General features: G+C 44.3%; 3 protein-coding genes, 1 long non-coding RNA gene and 2 other non-coding genes across 8 annotated transcripts; 4 read left to right on the top strand and 2 right to left on the bottom strand.

The window, feature by feature from the left end:
* The first annotated feature begins 2,706 nt into the window (after positions 1-2,706).
* On the top strand, positions 2,707-2,780 carry TRNAV-CAC (transfer RNA valine (anticodon CAC)). Its single transcript has one exon. It is a non-coding gene; the product is annotated as a tRNA-Val (tRNA).
* A 2,767-nt stretch (positions 2,781-5,547) lies between these two features.
* LOC123062900 (uncharacterized) lies at positions 5,548-6,720 on the bottom strand. Its single transcript, XM_044486584.1, has one exon. It carries the CDS (start codon positions 6,712-6,714, stop codon positions 5,650-5,652), a length of 1,065 nt encoding a protein of 354 aa, XP_044342519.1. The 5' UTR covers positions 6,715-6,720; the 3' UTR covers positions 5,548-5,649.
* A 7,404-nt stretch (positions 6,721-14,124) lies between these two features.
* On the top strand, positions 14,125-14,198 carry TRNAV-CAC (transfer RNA valine (anticodon CAC)). The gene has a single exon. It is a non-coding gene; the product is annotated as a tRNA-Val (tRNA).
* A 470-nt stretch (positions 14,199-14,668) lies between these two features.
* Positions 14,669-18,708, top strand: LOC123062897 (TPR repeat-containing protein ZIP4). 2 transcript variants are annotated; one of them, XR_006429950.1, is made up of 7 exons: positions 14,669-16,074; positions 16,162-16,351; positions 16,433-16,465; positions 16,544-17,164; positions 17,272-17,974; positions 18,318-18,391; positions 18,538-18,708. XR_006429950.1 is itself a non-coding variant. In XM_044486582.1 (5 exons), the coding sequence occupies exons 1-5, from the start codon at positions 14,786-14,788 to the stop codon at positions 18,010-18,012; spliced, it is 2,874 nt and encodes a 957-aa protein (XP_044342517.1). In that variant the 5' UTR covers positions 14,669-14,785; the 3' UTR covers positions 18,013-18,078. The 2 variants fall into 2 exon arrangements, 1 of the variants encoding a protein (XP_044342517.1); XM_044486582.1 differs by lacking the exons at positions 18,318-18,391; positions 18,538-18,708 and having other exon boundaries at positions 17,272-18,078.
* Positions 18,145-23,486, bottom strand: LOC123062898 (beta-hexosaminidase 3). Its single transcript, XM_044486583.1, has 14 exons — positions 23,184-23,486; positions 23,023-23,097; positions 22,390-22,425; positions 22,197-22,308; positions 21,838-21,908; positions 21,572-21,702; positions 21,262-21,327; positions 20,663-20,763; positions 20,396-20,455; positions 20,269-20,302; positions 20,022-20,120; positions 19,886-19,945; positions 19,403-19,653; positions 18,145-18,688 (listed from the first exon to the last, which is right to left on the bottom strand). The coding sequence occupies exons 1-14, from the start codon at positions 23,484-23,486 to the stop codon at positions 18,522-18,524; spliced, it is 1,566 nt and encodes a 521-aa protein (XP_044342518.1). The 3' UTR covers positions 18,145-18,521.
* Positions 19,653-24,621, top strand: LOC123062899 (uncharacterized). 2 transcript variants are annotated; one of them, XR_006429952.1, is made up of 3 exons: positions 20,748-22,950; positions 23,041-23,957; positions 24,143-24,621. It is a non-coding gene; the product is annotated as an uncharacterized lncRNA (long non-coding RNA). The 2 variants fall into 2 exon arrangements; XR_006429951.1 differs by having other exon boundaries at positions 19,653-22,950; positions 23,041-24,621.

The raw sequence follows: 24,621 nt of genomic DNA, 5'->3' as shown, positions 1-24,621 counted from the left end.
GAAGTCTGAACATATGATGAGGAACAACCAAACTGAGCCTTATAAAATGAAGAAACTAAAATTTTAAAATAAGCCCTATAAACCGGAAAGGAGGGAGTACTAGCTAAGCAATCGTGAACGCACACATGATGCATGATTTTGGATGTTGCGAAATTTTGCAGGGGCACGTGCGTGCGGAATTCGCAGGGGCATGTATCTACGTTGTGATCCGTGCACATGTATTTTGCGGAAATTCATTGAAAAATGGATGAAAATTCTTACGTACCTCCTCCTCTCAGCTCTCCTCATCTAGGCAACGGGCACCATGGTCCCTTATAACATTGATGTTATGTTGGAACGTGAATGTCGTTTTTTTTTGTGTTTGACCACTATATTGCGAAAGAAGAGGCATATTCATTGCTCGAATTTAAATAGCTCCAAAGTCCATTATTTATCTGTTATTTATGCAATGTTGCAACTCATATGTTTCAGTTAGGTTTCTCACCACTCTAGTACTCCATCTTTTTTTTTACTTTGCATTTTAGTTTTGTCCTAAGTGAAACTTTACTTTTATAAGTTTGAAAGTTTATAAAAATAATATTAAAATTTATAATAACAAATATATATAATGTGAATATATATTCGATGATGAATCTACTGGCATTGATTCCGTATTGTAAATGTTCATAAATTTTTACTATAAACTTGGCCAAACTTTATTATATTGTAAAGTAATACTACTCCGTCCTATAATGTAAGATATTTTTTAACACTACACTAGTGTCAAAAGACGTCTTATATTATGGGATGGGAAGCATAAATTAGGACAAAAGGCAAATATGCAGAGTATCCAGGGAAGCTATTGAGGTGTAAGCCTTTATAACACTGTAAAGAACTTATCTAACATTTTTAAGAAGTTGATTCCCACTACTAGTAATTCTCTTAGCATGTACACTGTCCAGGTCATCAACCTACCACGTCAGCAGTTCCTCATCCATGCACCCACTCATGAGACATGCATCCTTCCACCCTAGATGCAAGAAATAATTAGGAAAAAAATATGTCTATCACTAGACTCCTATCCAGCCACGTCCATATTTAGAGGGCTGGAAAATTAGAGAATTAATGCAGCATGCACACTATTGCCAGGAATAAATCTAGCCTTGATTGGAGCGATGAGGGGCACAACACAAATAACAATGCATGCCCGGGAAAGAAGGATCTGATTGGGCTATTCATGTGCATGTGGATCATGCTAGGGAGAGGAATCGAGAGAAAGAAGGCACATACTCCCTCCATTTCTTTTTAGCCTTGCATATAAGATTTGGTCAAAGTCAAACTTTATCAACTTTGGCTAAGTTTATAGAAAAAAATAATCAAGATTCATAATAAGAAATCAATATTGTTAGATGCATCATGAAATTAATTTTCGTACCATATAGCTTTAGTGTTGTAGATGTTGATATTTTTTCCAACAAAGTTGGTCAAACTTTATAAAATTTGACTTTGACCAAATCTTATATGCAGACTAAAAAGAAACGGAGAGAGTACAATAACTGCACGAGTTTTAAGGGATTAGGCTGTGCATGCGCTAATTTTTTTCCATAACTGAAGGAATATTATTGGCCATCTCCTGAACCGCCGTCTTATTGCCCTATTAATCTTATCTAATCAACGAACCCCCGAAGGTTCATTCATCTCCCTGGACGAATAAAGCTCCAACTATTCCTTCATGAAAAGGAAACAACACGAATCGGTTCTTCCCATGTTTCGTCTATCTCTACCTCTTTCTCTTCGTATTGCACCACGGCCGGCCAAGCATTCACAAGTCGATCGTCACCGTCGGAGACCCAAGCACTACTGCCGGATCAGAGCCTCGTGATCCTTCCCTTTATCTTCACCTCTCCTGAAGCCCGGTGATCCCTGTCGTCGTGTGAGCTATGATGGTCCAAGACTACGCCCAGGCGTCCACCTGGCGAGCTATATTGTGCCCAACTGCAATCCCGCATCTCTCTGTCTCCCCCCTCTCACACATGTTAGTTTAGTATTTTGTACTATTATTGCTCTGGGCAGATTATTTTGTAGAATCACAAGTTCACAACATATATCATATAATTTTCAGGTAATTTGTTCATTTTCAGGTGTTCCATTCTGAATTTTATGGTTCGTTCTGTTCTATTACTCGAGTGATACAATTGTGTGATTGACATTTTTGTTCTTCCCAAATTGTAGGGTTCTACTGTTGTCACAACAATCACCTGCATATACAAATGAAAGGAAATATGAAATACTCTTATTAACATACTTGCATTCTCTCTGAAATTTAGTTTAACTATATGGTGCCTATAGCCCTACTACTGTACTACATGCTTACTAACAAATATTATCTTGAATCGTTATGAGAAAATTTTCATCAATATATGTTAGTTCTCTTAATGTTGGCAACGCATTCTTTTGGTTATGCAAATATGGAGATACTCTATAATATATTAATTTGTCGGACTTTTTATACCATTCAAATGTTCAAATAGACATATGTTTATATTTCCTTTCATAAGTTTCCCTATTTCTCACTTCATAAATCCTCCTATACAGTACTAAAAATTCCTGCAGCAACACGCGGGGTAAAATCTAGTCAACGTAATTATTTGGTTTAATCGTTTAAGCATGCAACATGCGTGTATGTCAGTTGGTAATATAGCAGCACCTGGCTTAAGAAAACAACTTGTCTGGGTGGTGTAGTTGGTTATCATGTTAGTCTCACACACTAAAGGTCCCCAGTTCGAACCTGGGCTTAGACAACTATTTTTTAACGTTTTTTAAAAAGCATATAGGAGTAGCTCGTTAATTTGGTTTGAGATTAATCCACTTAATCACATTTAATCTCCTAAATGCATGGTTCATCTAAAAAAGAAGCCAACAAAATTATATTAATGGCATATGCAAGAATTAAAGAATTGACTTGCTCAAATTATTCATGTTATATACCCCTTTCGTCTAAAGCATATACTCTTGTAGAAAATCAATAAGCATACTTGTATGTACAGTACTTGACCACTAGTTAATTAGTAACGACGTTAAAAAAGATGTGAATGGCACCATTATATTTTTCATTAACAACTGTATCACAGCATATATTTGTCATGGTTTACTTGCATACATCTTTTATCGATTGCCAATATCACTAACTAGAAAAAAAATATGTTAACAATTTGTTCTTTCGTACGTGTCGCGCCGACTCACGGCGTGCGGAGCGGCTGGTCGAGCCGCTGGCCTTCATCTTCTTCTTCATCGCCGTGCGGGCCGGTGGGTCATCGTCCTCGGCAGAGTCGAGGTCGATCTGCCAGGTACGACGGCCTGGCTCCGGCGCCCTTACTGGCATTGTGCACCGCTTCTTCCTCCTCCGCCTTAGGCTCCCCGTAGATGACCGCCGGTGGCGCGATAGCCGTCTCCCAGTACACTGCGGCGCGACGGTCATCAGGAACCCAGTGGGTATTGTACTTGCACCACTTCTTCCTTTGTTTAGCATCGTCGGAGACGGACTGATTCATGGCCCGGCGAATGATGTCAACTGCCATCACGCCCTTCGTTGGGTCAGGAACCAGCGTCTTCAGCTCTTCTGCAGTGGCCTTCATGAGCACTGCATTAGCTTCCTTCTGCATCTCAGGCATGGAGCCGAAGTTCAAGCACACCTCCATGGTGTTCTCGAACTGGGTCCGGTCACTAGCCGTCCACCCGAGGAAGAAGGCCCTCCAGCCAATACCCCAAGGGAAGGGGTTGGCGTTGGAGCTGGAGCTAGAGCTCATGACGATGGGGAGGAGGAAGTTTGTTAGTGAGAGAAGAGAGGGGGTGGGTAAGTAGTCGTGGGCAGGGTGAGTAAAATATAGGAGGGATTGAGAGGAGGAGAAGAGTGACAGTCATGCCGTTTTAACTACACGCTCTTCAATTAGCCATGAACTCTGTGTTGTGCTTGACTCCATGAATTATGTGCAGATCGAGGAGAGCAATGAGATTGGCACGGAGGTGCTCCCGACCGTTGACAACAAGGACAAGCAGCCCCTTCACCCAATGTCCGATGAGGTTGTGCTGCCGCCCCCCGCCGAGGAAGACCCATTACCTACTATTACATGGAATAGTCAGAATCTGCCAGTATCAAACCCTAAGCAGAATACAATCAGCATCAACCATACATACAGTGAACCGCCTAGTAATTAAGGGTGAGAAGCATTAGTATTTGCAAGGGACACAAATATTCCATCTCTTAAAACTGAAAAAGGAAAAGAAAGATGGAGCGAATACATCCGTTTATTATTTTGAGCTACAAGGAACTCAGAACAACCTTGGACCAAACACATCATAAGTTTAAGTCACAACATCAAATGTTACAGAGTAGTCTTTGCTATTGCACAGTTGTCTAGAGCTATCTAAGCCCGCGGACAAAATCCATTTTGTGCATGTGGTGCGGTAGCCTTGCACAATTTAATGAATGTATATTGAAATCCTATACGACAATAAACTCAATCACACATGTGAATATGAATCTAGGCAAGCTACTACGGTGATATGCTACGATACTGGCTAGATTTTTCCCGATGCCTGTAATTCCAAGAAATAAAATGACAGCCTACACATCCATACATCTATCTTTGTACACACCACCTAACACACGTTTCTTCTCTATCATTTTCAAGTGAATATTCAACAACATACATAGTAGTGTGGTTATATATATAGTGCTTCGATACAGTATGTGCCTGGAAATGTCAGGCCAAATTTAATGATGGTATAAGGTGTCTGGTGGTTGATGTCTGAATCAATTATCCAGGATTTCTCACAGTACAATTTTTTAAAGTAGAATGAATGTTAGGGAGATGGTTCATTAGCCTTTTTCTGCATCTGCCTTTTTCTGTTCCATTTGAGGCCAACACAACTAATACAACCAACTTATGGTCTCAAAAATTCAACATGAAGGATGTACAAACAACTAGGTCAGCCACAATATCACGAGATAGATGAAGTGCCATATAGCCCGTATGTTCCAAAATAAGTGATGCTTTAGACTTTCCCGTTTTTCTGCAATTGAACTGAACACAAAATCAGCAGGGATATACCTAATTATGAATCAGGCCGCACAAGCAAATTAAATCGCCAAGCAAGGCATACCTGTATTCCTGGAGCAGGAGATTAATTAAAGACACCTCATGCTTCATAGGTGGATGGAAACCGACCAAAATTCTTTGTTGGTGGAGACAATGAACCTCTAGCTGCGATATCATCTTCAGATCTGTTCTGAAAGAGATGATCAGACTATATCTGTTCTAGAGAGAAACAAAGTATCAAGCTGAAGAGACCTACACAATTACCGGCCAAGTTGGTTTGTAAACTTATCATTTCTTTTCTGTAGCGACGAACTACTTTTGCTGTTTATATGCTGAAAATAAAAATATATTTGAATTCTGCCATCGACATTTAGTATGATTTGCATGTGTTTTAGTTCCTGAAACCTATCGATATCTCGGAGTTTTCTGGGCAGACATGTAAAAATAAAGATAAACTGGTTCGACAAGATTGCCACGAAGTAATTTTTATTGATGCAAATCATAATATACATCCAGAAACTCGAAACAGACATAGTATCCATTGCGTGCAGCTAAGCCAGCCAGCTAGTTCCTACATCCAGAAGGCTACAGGAGAAAACCCGGTGATATGCTTGGACAACACATAGGAGTTGGTGGTGCGATTGATGGTTTGCAACTCTCCATTATGAGAGTACTTGAGGCCAAACTTGGTCATAAGGAGCATGCAACCATCACAATCACCTAAGGCGTCCTCATACTCCACTTCCTCGCGTACCACACACTCCACAAGGCAAAATCTGGCATTGCCCATGCATGTTAGAGTGGCATATGAGGCCGCTCGTTTCCTCTCCGGGACCTTGTGGAACAACTTCCCCTTGACAATCTTCCACTCCGGCTGCATGGTACTTGCGCGGCTGCGGGGGGCGACTTGGCAGGCGCAGATGTAGCCATCCTCGTGAAGGCCAACCCATCCGTCCAGCGTCTTGTCATAGTAGCCCTGGCCTTGGAAAGGCAAGGCCCATTCCCCATGAAACCTCCACTCGCAGTAGCCGGTGTCGAAAGAGAAGGTCCGGCGCTTGAGATTGTACTTGTTGACCCCAGACATGAAGATGGTGCGTCCATCAGGGTGCACGGCGTAGGAGGCGATCCATTCATCCTCCTCGAACGGGGGTGGTGAGGGCACACTTGTCCATGACCAGCTCATGGTATGAGGATTTGGAGATTCCCAAGACATCACCTCAAAGGAGTGCTGCTGATTCCTATGGTGAAAACTCAGCGCATACAGCATATCCGCAGTGGCCACGGAGGTGTGGAAGTCACCTACCAGTGGACCGGGGAGTGGAGGGCCGACGGCGAGTCCTGTTCTTTTCGTATCATAGAAAAGTGTGGGAGCCTGGCCACAGCGTGGGTTGGTGACGATGACGATGTTGCTGCCCAGGACCGCAAAGCGCATTGGAAAACCAGGCGCCGGCGACACCAACCGGAGGACCGGTGGCTGGCCAAGGTCCGCGTCATCGTCGTCAGCGTCGATCTTGTGAATGCTGAACCCATCTTTCCAGTCATCCAGTACCAGATAAAGGTGCTTCTGATCAGAACGTCGTGACCTTTTGCGGGCGCAGTTTGCCTGTTTCTCGTCTCCCTGGAGCCGCTTAGACATCCTGGGTTTTTTTGATCTGCTGCTCCCACTGTTTGCACGCAGTATATATATAGAGAGAGAGGCCTAAAGACTGGATCCTTTGTTGCGCTCGGGGCTTCAGCCCAATTGTAGTCGAATTCGGAGGCAAGATTGCGTACCTGACCTGGATTCCGTGTCGGACGCGGTCGAATCAGATCTACCTGACATTGAATAGGAGCCGGACGCGGCCGAATCAGAACCAGATGGTCGCTGGGCGGAGTATACTCCCTCCGTTTCTTTTTAGTCTGCATATAAGATTTGATTAAAGTTAAGCTTTGTAAAGTTTGACTAACTCTATATTAAAAAATATAAACATTGACAATATGAAATCAACGTTATCAGATGCACCACGAAATGTATTTTCATACTATATAGTTTTAATATTGTAGATGTCCATATTTTTATATATAAATTTGGTCAAATTTTGTGTAGTTTGACTTTGACCAAATCTTATATGCGGAGTAAAAAGAAACGGAGGGAGTATATAGCAAAAAAGCAACCACATTAGACTGGTCATAGTGGGGAATAACTTAGACTAGTATCATGCATATGACACTAGTTTATGTTACTATCTTCATAGTGCTAAGTGTTATAGAAGTAGTATCATATATGGTTGCATTTATTAGCTTATAGACTTAACATTTCTTGAGAAGCGCTATGTGATGATAACATAATATGTTACTCCAAACACGTCTCTCATCATTAACTAGGTGCCACATAAGCAAATTTGTCTTGGGATGTGTTATGTTACTAAGAGCAAGTATAATAGTCCTATTCAGCAGGCTGCAACAGAGTCCACATCAGCAAAAATCTGAGCTGGAGAGAAAAAAAGAAAGGAGAGAGAAGGAGCGGGCTCTTAGTGAAGCGCCGGGCTAAGACACAGAACACGAGAGCCTTCCGCCTGCTTGCAGCCCGATGCGAGCGCTAGTGCCGCCGCTTCCGATCCCGTGCGTCTCCCTTGCCTCGTGCGCTTCTCCTTCCACCTCCGCGCGCGAAATCCATCTTTCCCTCGCTCCAAATCGCTTGGTGCGCGCCAAATCTAAGCTTTAAAGCCTCCAGCTTCCCCCAAATCGCCACCACCCCAAACCCTAGAACATCCGCCGGCGCCGCATCAAGGAGATGGGTCAGCAGTCCAAAAGGACGCGTGCGCCGACACCTCAGGTCGTCCCGCCGTCGCTGCCTCAATTCCTTCCGCCGTTGATGCCGCATCTCGTCCCGCCGTCGGCGCCACACCTCGTCCCGCCGCCGTCGGCGCCACACCTCGTCCCGCCACCACGCCAGCCCGGACCAGGTGCCTCGATTCCTCCACGGCCACCAAAGGCAGCGGCGGCTTCTGCACCATGCTGGCTCCCCCAGACACAAGGCCCTTTGTGGTACACGAATGTTGATGATCTGAATCCAGAAGCATGGTATGTGTTCTCCCCCTGTTTACTAGTACAGTCTTGCTATGATAGCCTTCTGTCTGATACATTTCACCTGTTTACGCATATCTGGTTAGTTAGTATTGTCATGCAATGCTAGCTTGCTATGTGATACATTTGTTTTTCTGCTTATCTAAACTCTGAACATGCAGATGGTCTTTGTTGGTGTCAAACTGTCAAATATTTGCATGATATGCAGCTATGCATTTCTGTATGATATGAATCCACATGTATTTGATATGATGCTCAGCTGTTGTAATTTAAAAATGGTTATGACAGAAACAGAAAGCAAATAAGGGTATCCATCTTATCTAAAACTCTGAACATTTAGAATTTTCCCTAATGAATTAATTAATTTTCTTATAATTAACCAGCACGCTAGTCTCCTTGACGGCCTTTGTACTGTACTTAACTAGTAATAAGAAAGCCTTCCTTATATTTTAGTAGATTAGAATACTGTCTAATCAATCTTAAAAATTACAAATGAAAGCAAGTTAGCAGTGTACTAAACTACTAATAATCATTCACACTTTGGTTCCCGGGGTTATATGTTGATGCAGATGGATTCGTTGCTCCATTTACCATCAAAACTAATGGCTTATTTGCATTGTCTCTTGTTTCGTTAATGTTTTCTTAAAAAGACTGGTGTAATGTTTAAGTGTCGATGTCATGGTATTATGCGCCATCAGTTTGTTGATCGTCGGCGTCAAGATTAAAACTAACTGCTTGTTTGCCGAGCGTCTTATTTAGTTCTATGTTTGGTTAATGCTTCCTTGGAAAGACTCAAGCAATGTTCAACTGTTTTGGCATGGTGCTATGCGTACCTGTTTCTTGCTTGTTTATTAATTAGTTTTCCTTGGTATGTTCTATTGGCATGAATGGAATATATGCATACATAATTATTAAAATTGCTTGAATATTGATCAGTTTCTTTTGGTATATCCGGTATATCCTATTGGCATGAATGGCAGATATATGCTCATTGAAATGGCCACAAAGATGTTGTATGTATTGAATCACAACAGGTGTAAATATTAAATGTCCATGTCTTTATTAGGGTCAGTCTTAGAGCCAACCTAAAAGCCAGCTTATTGTGTGGGAAGGTTTTATAGATGATGTGGCAGGGGCTTATAGCCAGCAGCAGGCTGTGCTATTAACCATGCTTTAACTAAATTACTTCCACTATGACTAGCCTTACCGAAAATGCCTAGGAACACCTGCGGGCTCACCACCCTCATATCTCTTTATTAAATAAGCATAGGGATTCATGCTGTTATATTAGACAATATGTATTCTTTAGTTTAGATTGACGTATGCCCTCCGTCCATTAAAGAGTTTACTTCCAACTTTCTTGGAAAGTCAAACTTTTTTATGTTTGACTGTATTTATACAATAATACACCAATATTTATGCTGTCAAATTAATAGCATTCGATTCATGATATAATATATTTTCATCAAATACCTATTTGGTTTCATAAATATTGATCTATTTTTGCATAAACTCAGTCAAACTTTCAAATAGTTTGACTCTCCAACAAAGTTGGAAGTACACTCTTTAAAGGACAGAGGGAGTATGTTTTCTTTTAGGAGAGGTATAGGGTTTGTATTCATTCAAACTTTTAATGATCTCTGACTAAGAATAAATGTATGGAGATGTGGGTGGCAGACTGACATCTGACAACGGCCCTACATGCATGCGGATTTTATCGAGCCATGCGTTTTGAATCATATAACACATCTAATATTTAGTTTCTACCAAGTTTTCAAACTGCAATATTATCTTTCATTTGACAATAGCCTTTGCAAGATTATGTTTTTGTTTCAGTTTTAAAACTGTAATATCAAAAAACACATCAAGTTATGTGTTTTCTATAAAATTGAGAACCTCATCCTATGACAATTAAAATAGTGGATTTTATTGTTATTAGAATTTTAAATAAAGAGAGAATTCCAATATTCTAATTGCTTGAAAACTCATGGAATAAATTCCATGAAATTAAGTCTTCTTATTTTTATTTTAGTTAAACCCGAGAACTTCGTGATAATAATTCTAGACAAATTAATTATAGTAATTACAAAACTTTTCCTTCTCTAGAAACTATTTTATTAGTCACCTTGTCTGGTTTATCAGTGCAGCGTAGTCGCATTTAATCGTTCATCTTCATGGGCCAACAAAGATGAATTAACGATAATTACATTGCATATAACTGTTTTGTTTTTATTTATTGAGTCGTGCCATACCTCTAAGCTCCAACACAGCATATTGATTATGTAGTACTAATAACTACTCTGACATACCTATGCAGACAAAAGACATCACATGAACCTTTCTTACATGCAAATGTGTGACATTAACTGAGAATATTGACTTTTGCTGTCCAATTTAGTATGCTACCCCACCATGCTACACAAATATACCATTAAGTGTCAACTATATTAAATGTCAAAGGACATGTACGCATTGCTAACCTATACAACTTCGCCGTGTATTCACGCGTAAAAAAAATCAGTTCGGCTAAAGTGACGCGAATCCCCGGGGGTAGACGACAGGCCGTGATTTCGGAGGGAGTCGCCGCCGAGTGCTTTTAATCCACCTCCCCATATTACATGCTTTCGTTTAAAAAAATTACCAATTTTTTAATTTTTCAAAAAACTATCACAAAATTGGTTGGTTGTTCCAAAAAACTCAAGTGACTGAACCGTTAAGATTTAAGCAATATTATGACATGTCTGGCCCACCCGTCAGGTTGACTGTTAGATTTGACTGTTAAGTTGACCGTTGACATGTTATGATAGATGGGCCCCACATATTTCTAAAAGGCAATCATGTCCCGACAAAAAAAATGATAGCAATCCGGTCCCTGTAATTTTTATAAAAAAGCAATCAGGTCCTTTCCAAAAAATATGAAATCCAATCAGGTCTCGCCGGCAACGAACTCGCTAGAGTCGAGGGCGTCGGAGAAGCTCGCCAACCACATCCATGTGCGACGAGCTCGCTGTCCGCCTTGCAGCCGCGTGGTGGAGATGGTGCAGGGGGGCCAGCCGACAGCAGAGGCGCACGACCGCGACCTCTCTTCTCCGCCTCCGGCTTCTCCACCCGACGATGGGTGCTGCCTCCTTCCTGGCAGCTGCGACGGGCGACGGCTCATGTGGCCACGAGTCACGAGTGGGGAAGGGGGAGGGGTCCATCCATCGCTCAGTCGATGGTGGGGGCGCGCGTCGGTAAGCGCCCTGTGCACGGGTGGGCGTGAGCTCCTGGGCGCGGTGGCCAGAGCTCCAGGGCGTGGCTGCTCGCGGCCACCCGAGCTCCTAGGCGCGGTGGCTCGAGTATCACGCAACGGCGAAGAGCACCAAGATCCAGCGACAGCTGGGGTGGGGCTGCTCGCCGACGTGGTGCTGAGGCGATGGGGGTGGGGCTGCTCGCCGGCGTGGTGCTCAGGCGGCAGGGGTGGGCCGGCATAGCTTCTCGACGGGACAAAGAAGAAAAGGAAGGAGGAGGAGAAGATGACATGTGGGCCCCACCCGGTCTAACAGTCAACTAATTGTTTACATAACGGTGTTGACTTTTTTGCCACGTGGAGCTGACGAGCGGGCCCTTCATGTCATAGTCTAGATTATGATAATAACCATTCAGTCACTTGGGGCTTTTTGGAACAGCCCACCACTTTTGTGGTAGTTTTAAAAAAAATAAAACAAATGGTAGTTTTTTGGAACGAAAACATGTAATGTGGTAGGTTTTTGCTATATACTCTCGTCGGGCGCCGCCACCACCGCAGGTACCTTCCTCCCTCTGTCGTCGGTTCATACGTCGCCTCACTTCGTCGGGCGAGATCGAGCCACGACAAGCTTGGGTACGGTTAGGCGGGGAGGATCCGGCCATGACTGGCCACAACGAGGTCGGGGATGGCTAATACAGCGAGGGTCCAGCCAGATCGGCACTCTACCATGGTTTTGCGTGAGGCATTGGGGACTGATTGTGGCGACGGTCAGGCACGACGGATGAGAGACAGAGAACCGAATCTAGGGTATGTTATAAGTTTATTTACAACCAATTTCTTTGTGGGCCCGAGCTCTTCCCGAGTACCGCCGCCACCGCCGCACGCCGGCCATCTCACCGACCTTGCACGGGTCGTCGCGAGCATCGAGAAGTACGACGCCTCTAACTCCTCCCCCCGGAGAAGCAGTATGATACAAATCGAAAGGATCAATACGGTCCACTAGAGGAGTGGGGTGAATAGGAGCCTACAAATATAATCTTAGTTACCAAATTTAAGAAAATTATGAATAAAGTAGATTCTCTGGATATACGATTAGATAAACACAACCTATGTGGCAAGCAAGCTCAAAGCAATGTAACCTAGGGCAGCAAACTAATTAACAAGCCCACGAGCATACAAAGCAAACTAAAGTGCATGAAGAATTAAACACAAGTGAGTCGAGGACGCGGATTTTACCCCGGAGTTCACACTTCCTTGGGAAGTGCTAATCTCTGTTAGAGTAGTGCTGGAACCAAGTCTCGAGAGCACCACCAAATGGCTCATGATAGTCTCCTCGATCATGTTCAATGGATGAGCCTCAAATTACCCGGGGTTGGTCTTGAAGGTGACTACCACACATTTGCATATTCACTCCGGAGCACATCACACACAAGGAAGCTTCTGGAGGGACCACTATCACTTAGAAGCCCAAGCTCGAACAGTAACAAGTGTTGGTGAATAATTAGTTGGGGAAACACAAATTGGTTTGGTGGAAGTTTAGATCGGGTGAACCTCTTCCAGTCCTCAAAGAATCAGAGTGTTTGGGTGGAGTGAAAGGGAGATATCAAGCTTGTAGGTTTTGGAAATGGTGGATTAGCTTAAGCAACTACTGGGTTGAGAGGTGGAAAAGGGGGCTTTTACACTTTCACCTGCAAAAGCATAAAAAAGAGTCATTACCCTAGGACTCTATGGATCTAGATTAATGCTCGGGCATCCAGAATACATAAAAGGTGAACCAACCACAGGAGATCGAGCACCTGTAGTAAAGGGACTCCAGCAACCCGGAGTATGCACAGAGGTTTCCCTCCCTCCAAGCACTGGGGGGGGGGTAGGACCTCGGGAACTTGGGTTAGCGAAATGTGCATGCTTCTTCTCGGGTTACTCCGGGCACTCGGACCTTCTGGCATAGGAACTTTGAACCTTGGTTTTACCATTATTTCGACAAAAGCTAGTGAGGAAGGCAATGTATATGATTGATATGAATTTCTCCACTCCAAAACCTCTTTATAGAGCGACTTTCCTACGACTAAATAAACTAAAAACTTCCGAGCCTTCGGAAATCACCGTCTTTTTAAATACGGGGTCACCGATGTCCGTAGACAATCACTGAGAGTCCAATGTCCTGATTCATGAGATAATCTAGAAAACGACATTGGGTCTTACTAATCCTATGGCCATCAACACCAAAATAGTGATTAAGAGACAATGCACTTACAACCGGGAACCCATGTCAAATGGCAAGAATCAGGAAAAGCAAAAATACTTCAACAATGTTGTTCTCATGTTTGGTTTCATGTATTCACATGTGACCTGGAAACGTAGATTAATCTTCCTCTACTACTTGCTTTGATTCTTTGTCGAGCACCTGATAGCATAGATAAAAAGAATCCGCAGAAGTGAAAATGACAACATCTGGAGATTAAATCAAAAGAGAGTGGGAGGGAGTGCATGAGAGGGAGGAGGCTATAATTTTTCGTTGGAAGCTTCAAAAGCATTGCACAATTTCGAATAGCTCGACACTTGCATTCTTCATATGGTCCTTACAATATGACTTTTACCACTTTTATATTATTTTAAATATAATCCACGTAAGGCATCAAGGTTACAGATTGTATTTTCGGGAAAAAGATTAAGGATTGTGGAACTCGCGTAGGTTGAAATTGATGCCAGCTGTCTGTACAACATACTTTAGGCGTGTCCCATGTCAAGCGGGTCTGGGTGGTGTAGTTGATTATCACGTTAGTCTCACACACTAAAGGTCCCCCGTTCGAACCTGGGCTCAGACAAATCTTTTTTTTCAGTCTTTCATTTTTAAGACGTTTCATCCTCCTCTCTTCCCCCCGATAATGCTTGATTTCCATCTTTCCCCCAGATAATGCCTGATTTCTACAGTAAAAGAGATATCTGTAGGTCTGTATTTTGAAATTTTTGAATTCCTAAAAGGTAATCAATGTCAATTTGGTTCGAAATTAATCCACTTCATCACGTTCATTCCATCACATTTATCAACTAAAAGTGGTAAAATAAATTCATCACATTTACTGGCCGAGCCTCTGTTCCCATGCCAATTTGTAAAGCGATCAACATCGCATGGATAATGAGCTTTCGCAGACCATTTATTAAACAGTCTAGCAGTGACTGGTGTGAGCCGAGTAAACTTTGCAGTAACATTTTTTGATCCAAGCAGAAGAGCTATCACAAACGGGGGAAGGAAGGACCGGCACGGTAAAAAACAATTCAAATTTCGTGCCCTTCCTCCTCCCGTTCCCGAACCCTCCCCCCATTCCCCGTTCCCCAATCCCCACGCCTCGCCGCGCCGCTTCCCGCCCAAATCCGCCCGATCCCGGCCGCCGGAACCCTAGCCCGCGTCGCCATGAAGATCTCCGAGCTCTCCCCGGAGTACCACCGCCCGCCGCCGCACGCCGCCCACCTCACCGACCTCGCGCGGGTCGTCGCGGACGTCGAGCGGTACGACGCCCCCGACCCCTCCCCCCCGGAGAAGCTCGCCGCCGACTTCCGCCGCGTGCTCACCAACCTCGGCTCCGCCGCCTCGTCCCTCACCGACCCCTGCAGGCTCCAGATATGGAAGCTCGCCACCCGCCTCTGGAACGCCGTCGTCGACCGCGCCAACTCCGCCGCGCTGGCCCGGGGCCCCTCCGCGCGCGCCGCCGAGGCGGAGATCAGGCAGGCCGCGCCGGAGCTCCTCCTCCTCGCCGGCTGCCCCGACGAGGTCCCCCTCGCCGCCGCCAAGGCCGCCTCCTTCTTCCTCCGCGCCGGCCAGGAGTGGCTCGGCCTCGGCCGCGTCGACCTCGCCACCGCCTGCTTCGAGAAGGCCACGCCGCTCGTCTCCGCCCCCGCCGCGGAGGAGGAGCGGGACGTCCTGCTCGGCCTCAACCTCGCGCGGGCGCGCGCCGCGTCCGACGCGGGCGATCAGTCCCTCGCCGTCGCGCTGCTCGGTCGCTCCAAGCCCCTCGCGTCCGCCTCCCCCAAGGGGACCAGATCCCTCGCCGAGGGCTACCTGTCCGTCGGCGAGGCCGCGCTATCCACCAAACCCTCTGACCCCGCCGTTGGAGCGTCCAGCCTCATCACCGAGGCGCTAGATCTCTTCGAGAAGCTGGCCTCCCCCTGCCCCTCCAGCGCCAGTCCCAAGACCCCAAATCTCCAGCAGCAAAAGGGTCGATGCCTCCGCTACCTTGCCCTGGAGCGTCTCGAAGCCAAGGACCACGAGGGCGTCCTGCGTTGTGTCCAGGTCTCGAGGGCTTCAGTGGGGCAGGCGGACGAGCACCCGAGCATGGGGTTCATGGCCCTGCACGCGTGGCTTGGCACCGGGAACTTGGCGGAGGCCGAGAGGGAGCTCAAGAGAATCATGGCCAACGCCAACGCACCAGAGAATGTATGCGTGGGGGCAGCTGAGGTGTACCTTGCCTCTGCGGGGCCTGAGGCTGCACGCAAGGTGCTCGTTGCGCTTGCTGCACGTTGCCGCGCAGGAGGTGCAGCTGCTGCTGTGAGAGTGGTGACCTCGGTGGTTGATGGTGGTATCGGTAGCCCTGGGCGCGCAAGAGCGATCGGTGAGCTCGTGTCGGATGAGAGGGTGGTCGCCCTGTTCGATGGCCCGGCTAACACCAGTCACCGTGGAGCAATGCATACACTGCTCTGGAACTGGTCTGCACTCTCTTACACAAGTAATTTTACAGCATTTTTATGTACATATGATTTCTTGCTGAGGCTGACATTTGGAATTTGGGACAGCGGGTTTGAGCATTTCAATGCAAAGAACTACGATACATGCGCGGACTTGTTTGAGACATCGATGCTTTATCTATCCCGTGAAGAGGGAAGCAGAGCCCGGCGAGCACAGTGCCTCCGAGTCCTTGCCGTTTGCTATCTAGCCCTTCAACGTCTGGATCGAGCACATGAGTTTGTCAATGAGGCTGACAAGGTATTGATCCCTCTCCTCATCACTCCATTAAATAATCTTGCCTACTGCTTCTTACGTTTGACTCAAAATTTGTATCTGTAGGTGGAACACAATGCCCATTGTGCCTTTATGAAGGTAATAAATATACATGTTAATTGTTCAGGGGTCTCATTTAACTCTGGTATTGTTTGCTAACCCAGAAGAGTTGTGTAGATCAAAATTCATCTTCAGAAGAACAACGAGGACGAGGCTATCAAGCAGATAAAAACCATGATGGGTTGCATTGACTTCAATCCCACATTCCTAATGCTCACAACTCATGAGGCTATTGCCTGCAAGGCTGTCCGGGTAGCAGTTGCTTCATTGACCTTCCTTCTTGGTCTCTATTCTGCCGGAAAGCCTATGCCAGAGCGTGAGGTTACTGTCCTCCGCACTCTTATTGAGCTCCTCCGTCGTGAGCAAGGTACTGAGGATGAGATCCTGAAGTACTCGAGACGTGCCAAGCTACGGATGTCTGACCTTGGCGCGGAAGGCTTCTTTGGCAATGGACCTGGTGGGGCGCGTGAACTGAACTGGTTTGCCAGCAATAGCTGGAATATGGGTAGAAAGGTGGCAAAGGAGCAGAAGTATGATCTTAGTGCTGAGTTCTTTGAGCTTGCAGCAGAGTTCTTTGGTGCTGCAAGTAATGATGAGGGTGATGGAAATCGCCCCACACTTTGCAAAGCGTTAATCATGAGTGTCACTTCCATGCTTGAAGCTGAGGAGCTAAACAATTCTCCCTTGTCGGATTCTGATGTTAAAAAAGGTGTTGACATGCTCAGCAGAGCTGGCAAGGTAAACATGGGGTTTGACAACTACCAAAATTTACTACCCCTTGTGTATGTTCTAAAGTGGTTCAGTTTTCTCTACTATTATTCTGATTCAGTTCTATTAATGTGCAGCTATTACCTTCAATCTGGCCCTCGGGTTCAGTTGCCTCTGATCAGGCTGAGGCCAATGACTTTCTGTTTCTTCATACCTTCTACTCCTACCAACTCCTTGACAGGATGGACACCAGCGCACATCCTCAGCAGCTCCAGCTAGTCAAGAACTTCGCTTCCTCTAAAGCATGCACGCCGTCCCATCTTCTCAAACTTGGAAAAACTGCTTCTGAAGGCACCCCACCAAACCTGCTGGTTGCTGAATTTTCCCTGAAGGCTAGCATCAAGACCGCCCTTGCTTCTCACTCCCCAAACTACAGGGTAATCAGTGCTGCCCTCAGGAACCTAGCCTGCCTTGCTGGCTTGCAAGACTTAAGTGGTAGCAAGAGTGATGCAGTGTATGATGTATATCGACAAGCCTACCAGATCTTGGTTGGACTGAGAGATGGTGAATATCCATGTGAGGAAGGGCAGTGGCTTGCAGTGACTGCTTGGAACAAGTCATATTTGGCTAGGCGGCTTAATCAAGCTTCAGTTGGTATAAAATGGATGAAGATGGGATTAGATCTCTCTTGGCATGTTGAGAGCATGAAGCAGTATACAGCAGACATGGAGCAATGCCTTGAGTACTTCCAGAAATTGTTTCATAGTGAAGCTGGTGAACATGCTTTGCTCGGGAAAAACCCTGATGAATGTAGTCAGCAAGAGGGGGCACCAAGCACAAGTATGTCTGGTAGCATGTCTCAGCCTGTCCTAGTATAGTATAGATAAATGCTCCTGAACGGGGCAGTTCACAACCAAGAGATAAATAGATCATTGAGTTATGTACTTGAGTGGTTGCATATGACAGGCCAAGTATTGTCTGATTTACATCTCTAGTAAGCATTTGGATTCTTTGTCGATAGTAACCATGTCCGTGAATATAATGCATGCTGATGTGTAGGAGAGATGACTGAGTGTTTGTAATAAACATTGAATTTGGGAACCTACTGGATTTGTTCAGGCAACCTTTATGACCATTTTCTGTCAAATTCAACTAATCTCCTGATGCCCCTATCATTTTGTAGTTATACTATAGATGGCATTACCATTCAAACTATTCTAGTTGAAAATTGGAGAGGGGCAGAAATACATAAAGAGGGTAAGGACTCCCTGAAACCTTCTATAGTCTACACAACCATATAACTACTCCAGATTCATAATGCTGAACTAACACTTGTGAATGATGTGTATCCTCTTTGAATGCTACTTCAAATTTTGCTATGAATATCCTATTGCCTTACACAGGGACCAGGTTCATATGGTGCTGTACGACCATCGCCAGCTAATGGTGCAGCAGCTACCCCTCTCTGATTCAGCAAACACCTGAAGCGTGACAGTCTTGATGTGGCTGACCTGGTGTCTTCAGAAATCTGCTCAAGTGGACTCCACAGTCTCTCTTCAAGCCAAAACAGTTTAAAGTATATTGGTGAGTCAAAATATGTCATAGAGAAGGCACTGCATTCATGCATCTAATGATTAATAATATTAACAGTCGATGTGACATGTACAGAAAGTAATATCAGAATCGACAAGATTGCATATAGGTTCTGCTTCTATAGCTGTAAATCATGCTCTTAAGTAAGATGCCGATATATAGGGTATAACAAGACGGTTTTTGTTGTGAGCATTCATGAGGAATTAGGATGCCAGCCCTCCCAATGGAAAAGTGTGAATGCAATCATCTTTAACTGCTCAGCAATGTGCTAAACTATTTATGCCCTTGATAATAGATGCCGTGCTTGGGTTTTCTCTTCATAAGCATGGAACAGACCTGAGCATTGCACACTTAGCTGATATATTCAATTGCACTATATGGGAATAGGAATGTTACACGTTTCTGAGTGTGCTCAATTTTTTCATTCAGACATCCATGGCATGTGCATATACAGAAAGGAAGCTATCATTCCAAGTATACCATTATATTGCATCAACATAACCGGTTTGAATATGTCTAATCAGGCAACATGGTATGGTGTCCCTTTAATCATGAAGGAATGCAATGTAGTTGATCATATCATATAACTAACTAAGATAATGTTTTGATAAAACAATGCATGCTCCGAGTTTTCAATGCATAGATTATGAGTCTGAAACTATTTATATTACTTACCTGCAGCTGCTGCAGCACGTGGCCAAATAGTTTGTTCAATATCCGATGCATCGATTTGCTCTCCCCACATGCAAACCTCACCACCAATAACCAACCGTTGCTGTTCTGTGTTGTTGATTCCTTTCAGGGGTTCATTCAGGTAAAATCCTTCCCATGTGGCATCCAAGTGATCTAGGTACCACTTATCCTGGTTGCTTACTATGCATCTCAGCCCTGCAGCAACCACTTTTGGTGCTACATCCCCCCCAAGCCTGTTAATTTATGTGCATATGGCTTGTTAGTTACTGAAACCAGCAACAAGTGTCTGAGATGCTATATCTTACTTTACTGTGAGCATAAATGTCAAGAACAATGGCAAGCTTGTAAATGAGTCTAATTCCATTTAAGTCCTATGGTACATTGAAGATTCATTACTGATTCTTTGTGCATGCATGTATTATTCTACAGTTTCCAACAGAGCCATTTTCATGATTGAGGAAGTACCAGTTATGCACCACGGTTTTACGGTCCAACTTATCTCCGAAGTTGTTAAATGTTTCTTCCCTGCAAACATGGAATGGTGTCTGTTAAGGGTTAAGAATTCTATCGACCCTGTGAAATTTTCAACTAATAGGTATACCAGTTAATGACTTCGTATCCATGTGATATTGCTATCTTTTGGGCTCTCAACACAAAATATCTGTATGCATCCGACACATTCATGTGGTTATTATTCAACCTGTGTGCCATGAAAAAGGATGATCATTAGATTAACTGGCTGATACAAAAATATATGACTGATTTGCTTTTGCATTGATAACATGGTTATGGAAGCACATCAGGCAAAGTTATCGATTTTGAGTTCTCTTATGTTGATAAGAATATACCATTCCTTAATGTGTGGTGTTGCAGTCCAGCAGCCTGAAATTCAAAGGAAATGATAAAATGGAGTTAATCTATAGGTTCACTGTTCAGTAATACTATGACAACTGTAAAAGCAATGCTTCGACTTACTTGTATTGACTTCATCACCTCCTAAGTGGACAAATTTGAATTTGAAAACCTTGCTAAAATCTGAAAGAAAACAGAGTTAAGAATCCATTTAGACTGTCGACTAATATTTGCCAATAGCTACTGAATCTAGGTAATGTAACCACTATGTATTATGTGCATTGGTCACTGGTTTCTTTTGGAACACACTCTCGGGATAAATGGTCTTTTGAATAAACAAATGAAGAACCTAACTCCACTGTTGCCAACAAAACTAGTATGATTCATCACCTGAAAGAATACCATCAATAACTTTGAAGGTAAAGTTGTTACTGACATCAAGCGGTTCTCTGCAGCTATCTGATGGCCACAATGATGGGTAGCCAACACCCCTGAAAAAGTGCAACATCTACAACTTTCAGTCATGCTTATTGCTACTATATAAATTAGGTTGCACATTTGAACTCCAATAAGGTATCTGGACTCTACCCTCACTGCATAAAATGTGCCTTTTTGCTACAGAAGACATAACGGAATTCTGGACTATATGCAAGGCAAGGTTGGTTCCTGAGCTTTGCAGTTACAAAATTGATAATTGTTTGCGGGACATTAGGAAATTATGCCATTAGCCGGAACATATGAACTCTAGCAGAGAAATGGGATGAAAACTTAAGCCAGCATTTTCACACCTGCTGTGTTTTCTAAACACTAATGTGACATATTTTAGTTGGTCCGATGTGTTCTAGCAAACAGTCATGATTTTAGAATGTACATGAGCAAATTATCGATTTACAGTATGATCCATCAAATGCCAACCAATTGAAGCGCCTGGGAGTCGTCAATCTTGCCTATTTTCAATATACATAACTGAACAGAATGGAATGTCTTACCATGAACGAGCATGGCCAGGAACATCAATCTCAGCCAAGACATTTACACCTCGTTTTTCAGCATACCTGCAAAGTTATGGATTGGCTACATTATTTCTAGTGTCATAGCTTCATAACTGCGTATCTAAGTTAGTAGAACATGGAATCTATTATCTATGCCATCTCTTCATGCTGCAGTGTTTACACTATAAGTGCAGATGTGAATTACGATCATAAGAAGATACACCTGTTAGCTTTCTTTGCTGTGATATAAACAAATTTCAGAGGCCAAGAATTCTAATATGAATATGGAAGTGAAAATAAAACGCACCGTACAATGTCGATGGCATCAGACATTGTGTATCTCTCGGAATAAGAGTATGAACCGTTCCACAGATTTGGGTATGAAGGTATTTCAATCGGAAATGACTGCTCATCCACGATATGCCAATGGAGAACGTTCTGCATGACGACAGAGTAAGAGTGCATGGTATCATAATGAAAACTAATGTGGAGAAAACATAAACACAATGATATTTTGAAGTCTCGTGCAACTTATTAGTCACACAATTAGTATTGAATGGTCATCAGACCTACCAGTTTACTGTATGTCATTGCATCAATCACTCCTTTAATTATCGCGAGAGGAAGATAATGCCTTGAGGTATCTGCAAGCGTCCAAACACAAGTTAGTATTGATAATCAGCAGTGCAATAATCATGAGCAGGATGGGCATATTAATAAGATTTAACATATAGAAGCCTATGAGAGAATTTTGGCATAGAATTGAGTTTTTTTATGTGGCTGCTCATTTTTTTTAAAATCCTTCAATAAAAAGAAGTAACTTCAAGGTTCTGCTTCTTTTTTTTGAACGAAAACAAGGTTCTGATTCTAGTTATTGGAATACAATAACTGCTTGTTGGGCGAAAGTTAGATAATATCACACTGTATCTCACCAATAAGAAGGCCTCGGTAAGGAAATCTGGGCGCATCACTAATCATCCACGGAGCTGAGTTGAGTCCAATAAGCCTTGATGTGAACTCAAAGTGACACAGTTGGCTAAATGTCTACATTCATAAATAATTTACTGTTGGATCACCTCAAAGAAGATTTAGTGTCCAGAAAATCATACTGGAGCAGTAAGTTACCTGTAAGGCGTGAAGTGCTCCAAAAACTGTTTGAGCCTACAAAATATTGCAAAGGTGGCATCAATTATTTTTATGAATCGTATCATGCTATTTGCGTCGGCTTGCATCTTCCATAAATTTGAACACATCACTCATTTCATAAGCTGAAGAACATGCAGGGCATTACCAATACTAGCAATTATTTGTTGGTAACCAGGTTACAGCAATATGCATGTCACAAGTGATGCTGGAATGCGGTGAAGCACAAAAGAGAAAACTACCTTGATGCCTTGTGATATACTCCGTAGTATGTAATAACTTGCCTGTTCAAATTCTATTAAAGAATTGTATATGTAGCAACTGGGTTTTATCTTCATCGAAAAAGCAACTGGGTTATGTTTTGCAAAGTAAGCATGTTTAAAATACTGCTAGTAGCATGAAACTCTATGCCACATCTGAAGTCTGTTGTTTGTGTATAGAACAGTAACTGTATGGTTTGTTTCTCTGTAGGCAGGATACTCTGTCAGGCAATTATCACAAAGAGGACAGAGGAGTTGCAGTAACTAGAAGTAAAGCAACCAAGTAAGTTCTGATGTCTTCCCAGAGCATTATATTAGGAATTTTCACAAGATGAAGCAATCAGCTTTCACTAACCTCAATCTGCGCATGCAGCGGCTCTCCTATTGTAGGAACAGTCAGGTTGTATGACTCGTCCACCTCAAAGCCGAGCTGCAGAGGGTGAACAGCAACAGAGTCAGGCATTTGCAATTTGTGAAGAAACTCACAGTTCATCGGATAAAATGAGAGCAGGTTACCTCATCTTGTGTCGAAAGAACGACTATGTTAACACCGGTAAGCAGGGAGGAGCTTGGGTTTGCACCGTCGGCGTTGTGGTTCAGCTTCATCAAATCGAGCATCCTCTGGAAGGCGTCCTTGAGGATCGCCTTGCCGTCGGAGTACTTGCTTCCCGCCATCGACATGGTGGTGTTGTTGCTGACGTAGAGCCTCTGCGTCCCGTGGGACACCGTCTTGGGCATCGGCCACAGGTCGATATGGTCGGCAGCTATGCAGGATCCAATTGCCAGGAACACGAGGAGGAGCCGCAGAGCTAGCGCCATCTTCGCGAATGCAAGAACCCGCCGCAGTCTGCGGGGGGAAGAGATGATGGAAGTATGGAACGGAAGGAACAATGCGGCAACTACTGGAAGCGCGAGGCAAGTAGGAATTGGAAAACCCTCCTCTAACTGATCTTCATTTTTGTGTCTCACTTTTGGAAGAGAATGATCGTGGGAGTTTGTGCTGGGCTCCTATCTTGGGACGGAGACGAGTGAACGAGTGAGGAGGAGGTAGAGGAAGGAGGAGCGTGAGGCGAGGAGGGTAAATGAAGAGCGGGTGAGAGTGGCGTGGAGGGCTGGGGGAGTGGTTAGATGGAGGGAGGAAATGGCATGGGCAGGTCCGGCGCGCGTTGCATTTGGTGACCCAAAACAGGTACGGACGGCCTGGCAAGTAGCACGGCTAATTTTGGTACGGTTGGCCGGGCGAGGAGAGCTCACCTGCTCCCGTATGTATATATAGCCTGGAGGGTTCAGGTTTGTCAAAGCAGGCTTCCAAATTTCATTTCAAGTGCTCTGTAATTTGTTGCCGCTGTCATGTCATGCTGATTCTACATATATTTTGCTGGCGTGCCGTGCTTATGCTCATCTTCACTAAAATGTGGAACCGGGAATGCCAAGGGATCTTATACTGATTATTTTTCGGTTTGGCTGTTCTGCAGGCTCCGTGGGTTTTTCGCCTGGATTTGGCAAATTGGGGGAGCACGCCGGATGCGGTCAGTGTGAGAAGAGAGGGAAGGAGGGGCCGTTGGGGTAGGTCAGGCATGCTGCTGCCATTGGGCGTTCACGCTGTCTGTCACTCATGGTCATGGTGCCGCGCTTTCAGATTCAGAGCGAGTCATGGCTTGTTGGCCTTCCTCCGACCTCCGGTCCAGTCTGGTCTGGTAGCTGAAAGTTTTGGTCTGTTTCACTCAGCTGCTGGTGCGTAACGCGGCAGGTGTCTCGTTGAAGTCGAAGTGTGTGTGATGGTGCACGAGGTTGCGCCAGGCCGTCCCAGGTTGCTCTTGCACAAAATAAAGAGGCCGGTTGGCACACTTGTCTTGCACTCAGTTGCAGCCCAGTTTTGTTTTGCTGGGCCGGATATCGTCAAAGACGGTTTTTAACTTTTTATAAATAAAGGGTGAATTTTATTGGCTTAAAA

Source organism: Triticum aestivum, chromosome 3A (assembly GCF_018294505.1).
Source record: "Triticum aestivum cultivar Chinese Spring chromosome 3A, IWGSC CS RefSeq v2.1, whole genome shotgun sequence".
Classification (NCBI taxonomy): Eukaryota; Viridiplantae; Streptophyta; class Magnoliopsida; order Poales; family Poaceae; genus Triticum; species Triticum aestivum.
This window is presented reverse-complemented; position numbering and strand designations above follow the sequence as displayed.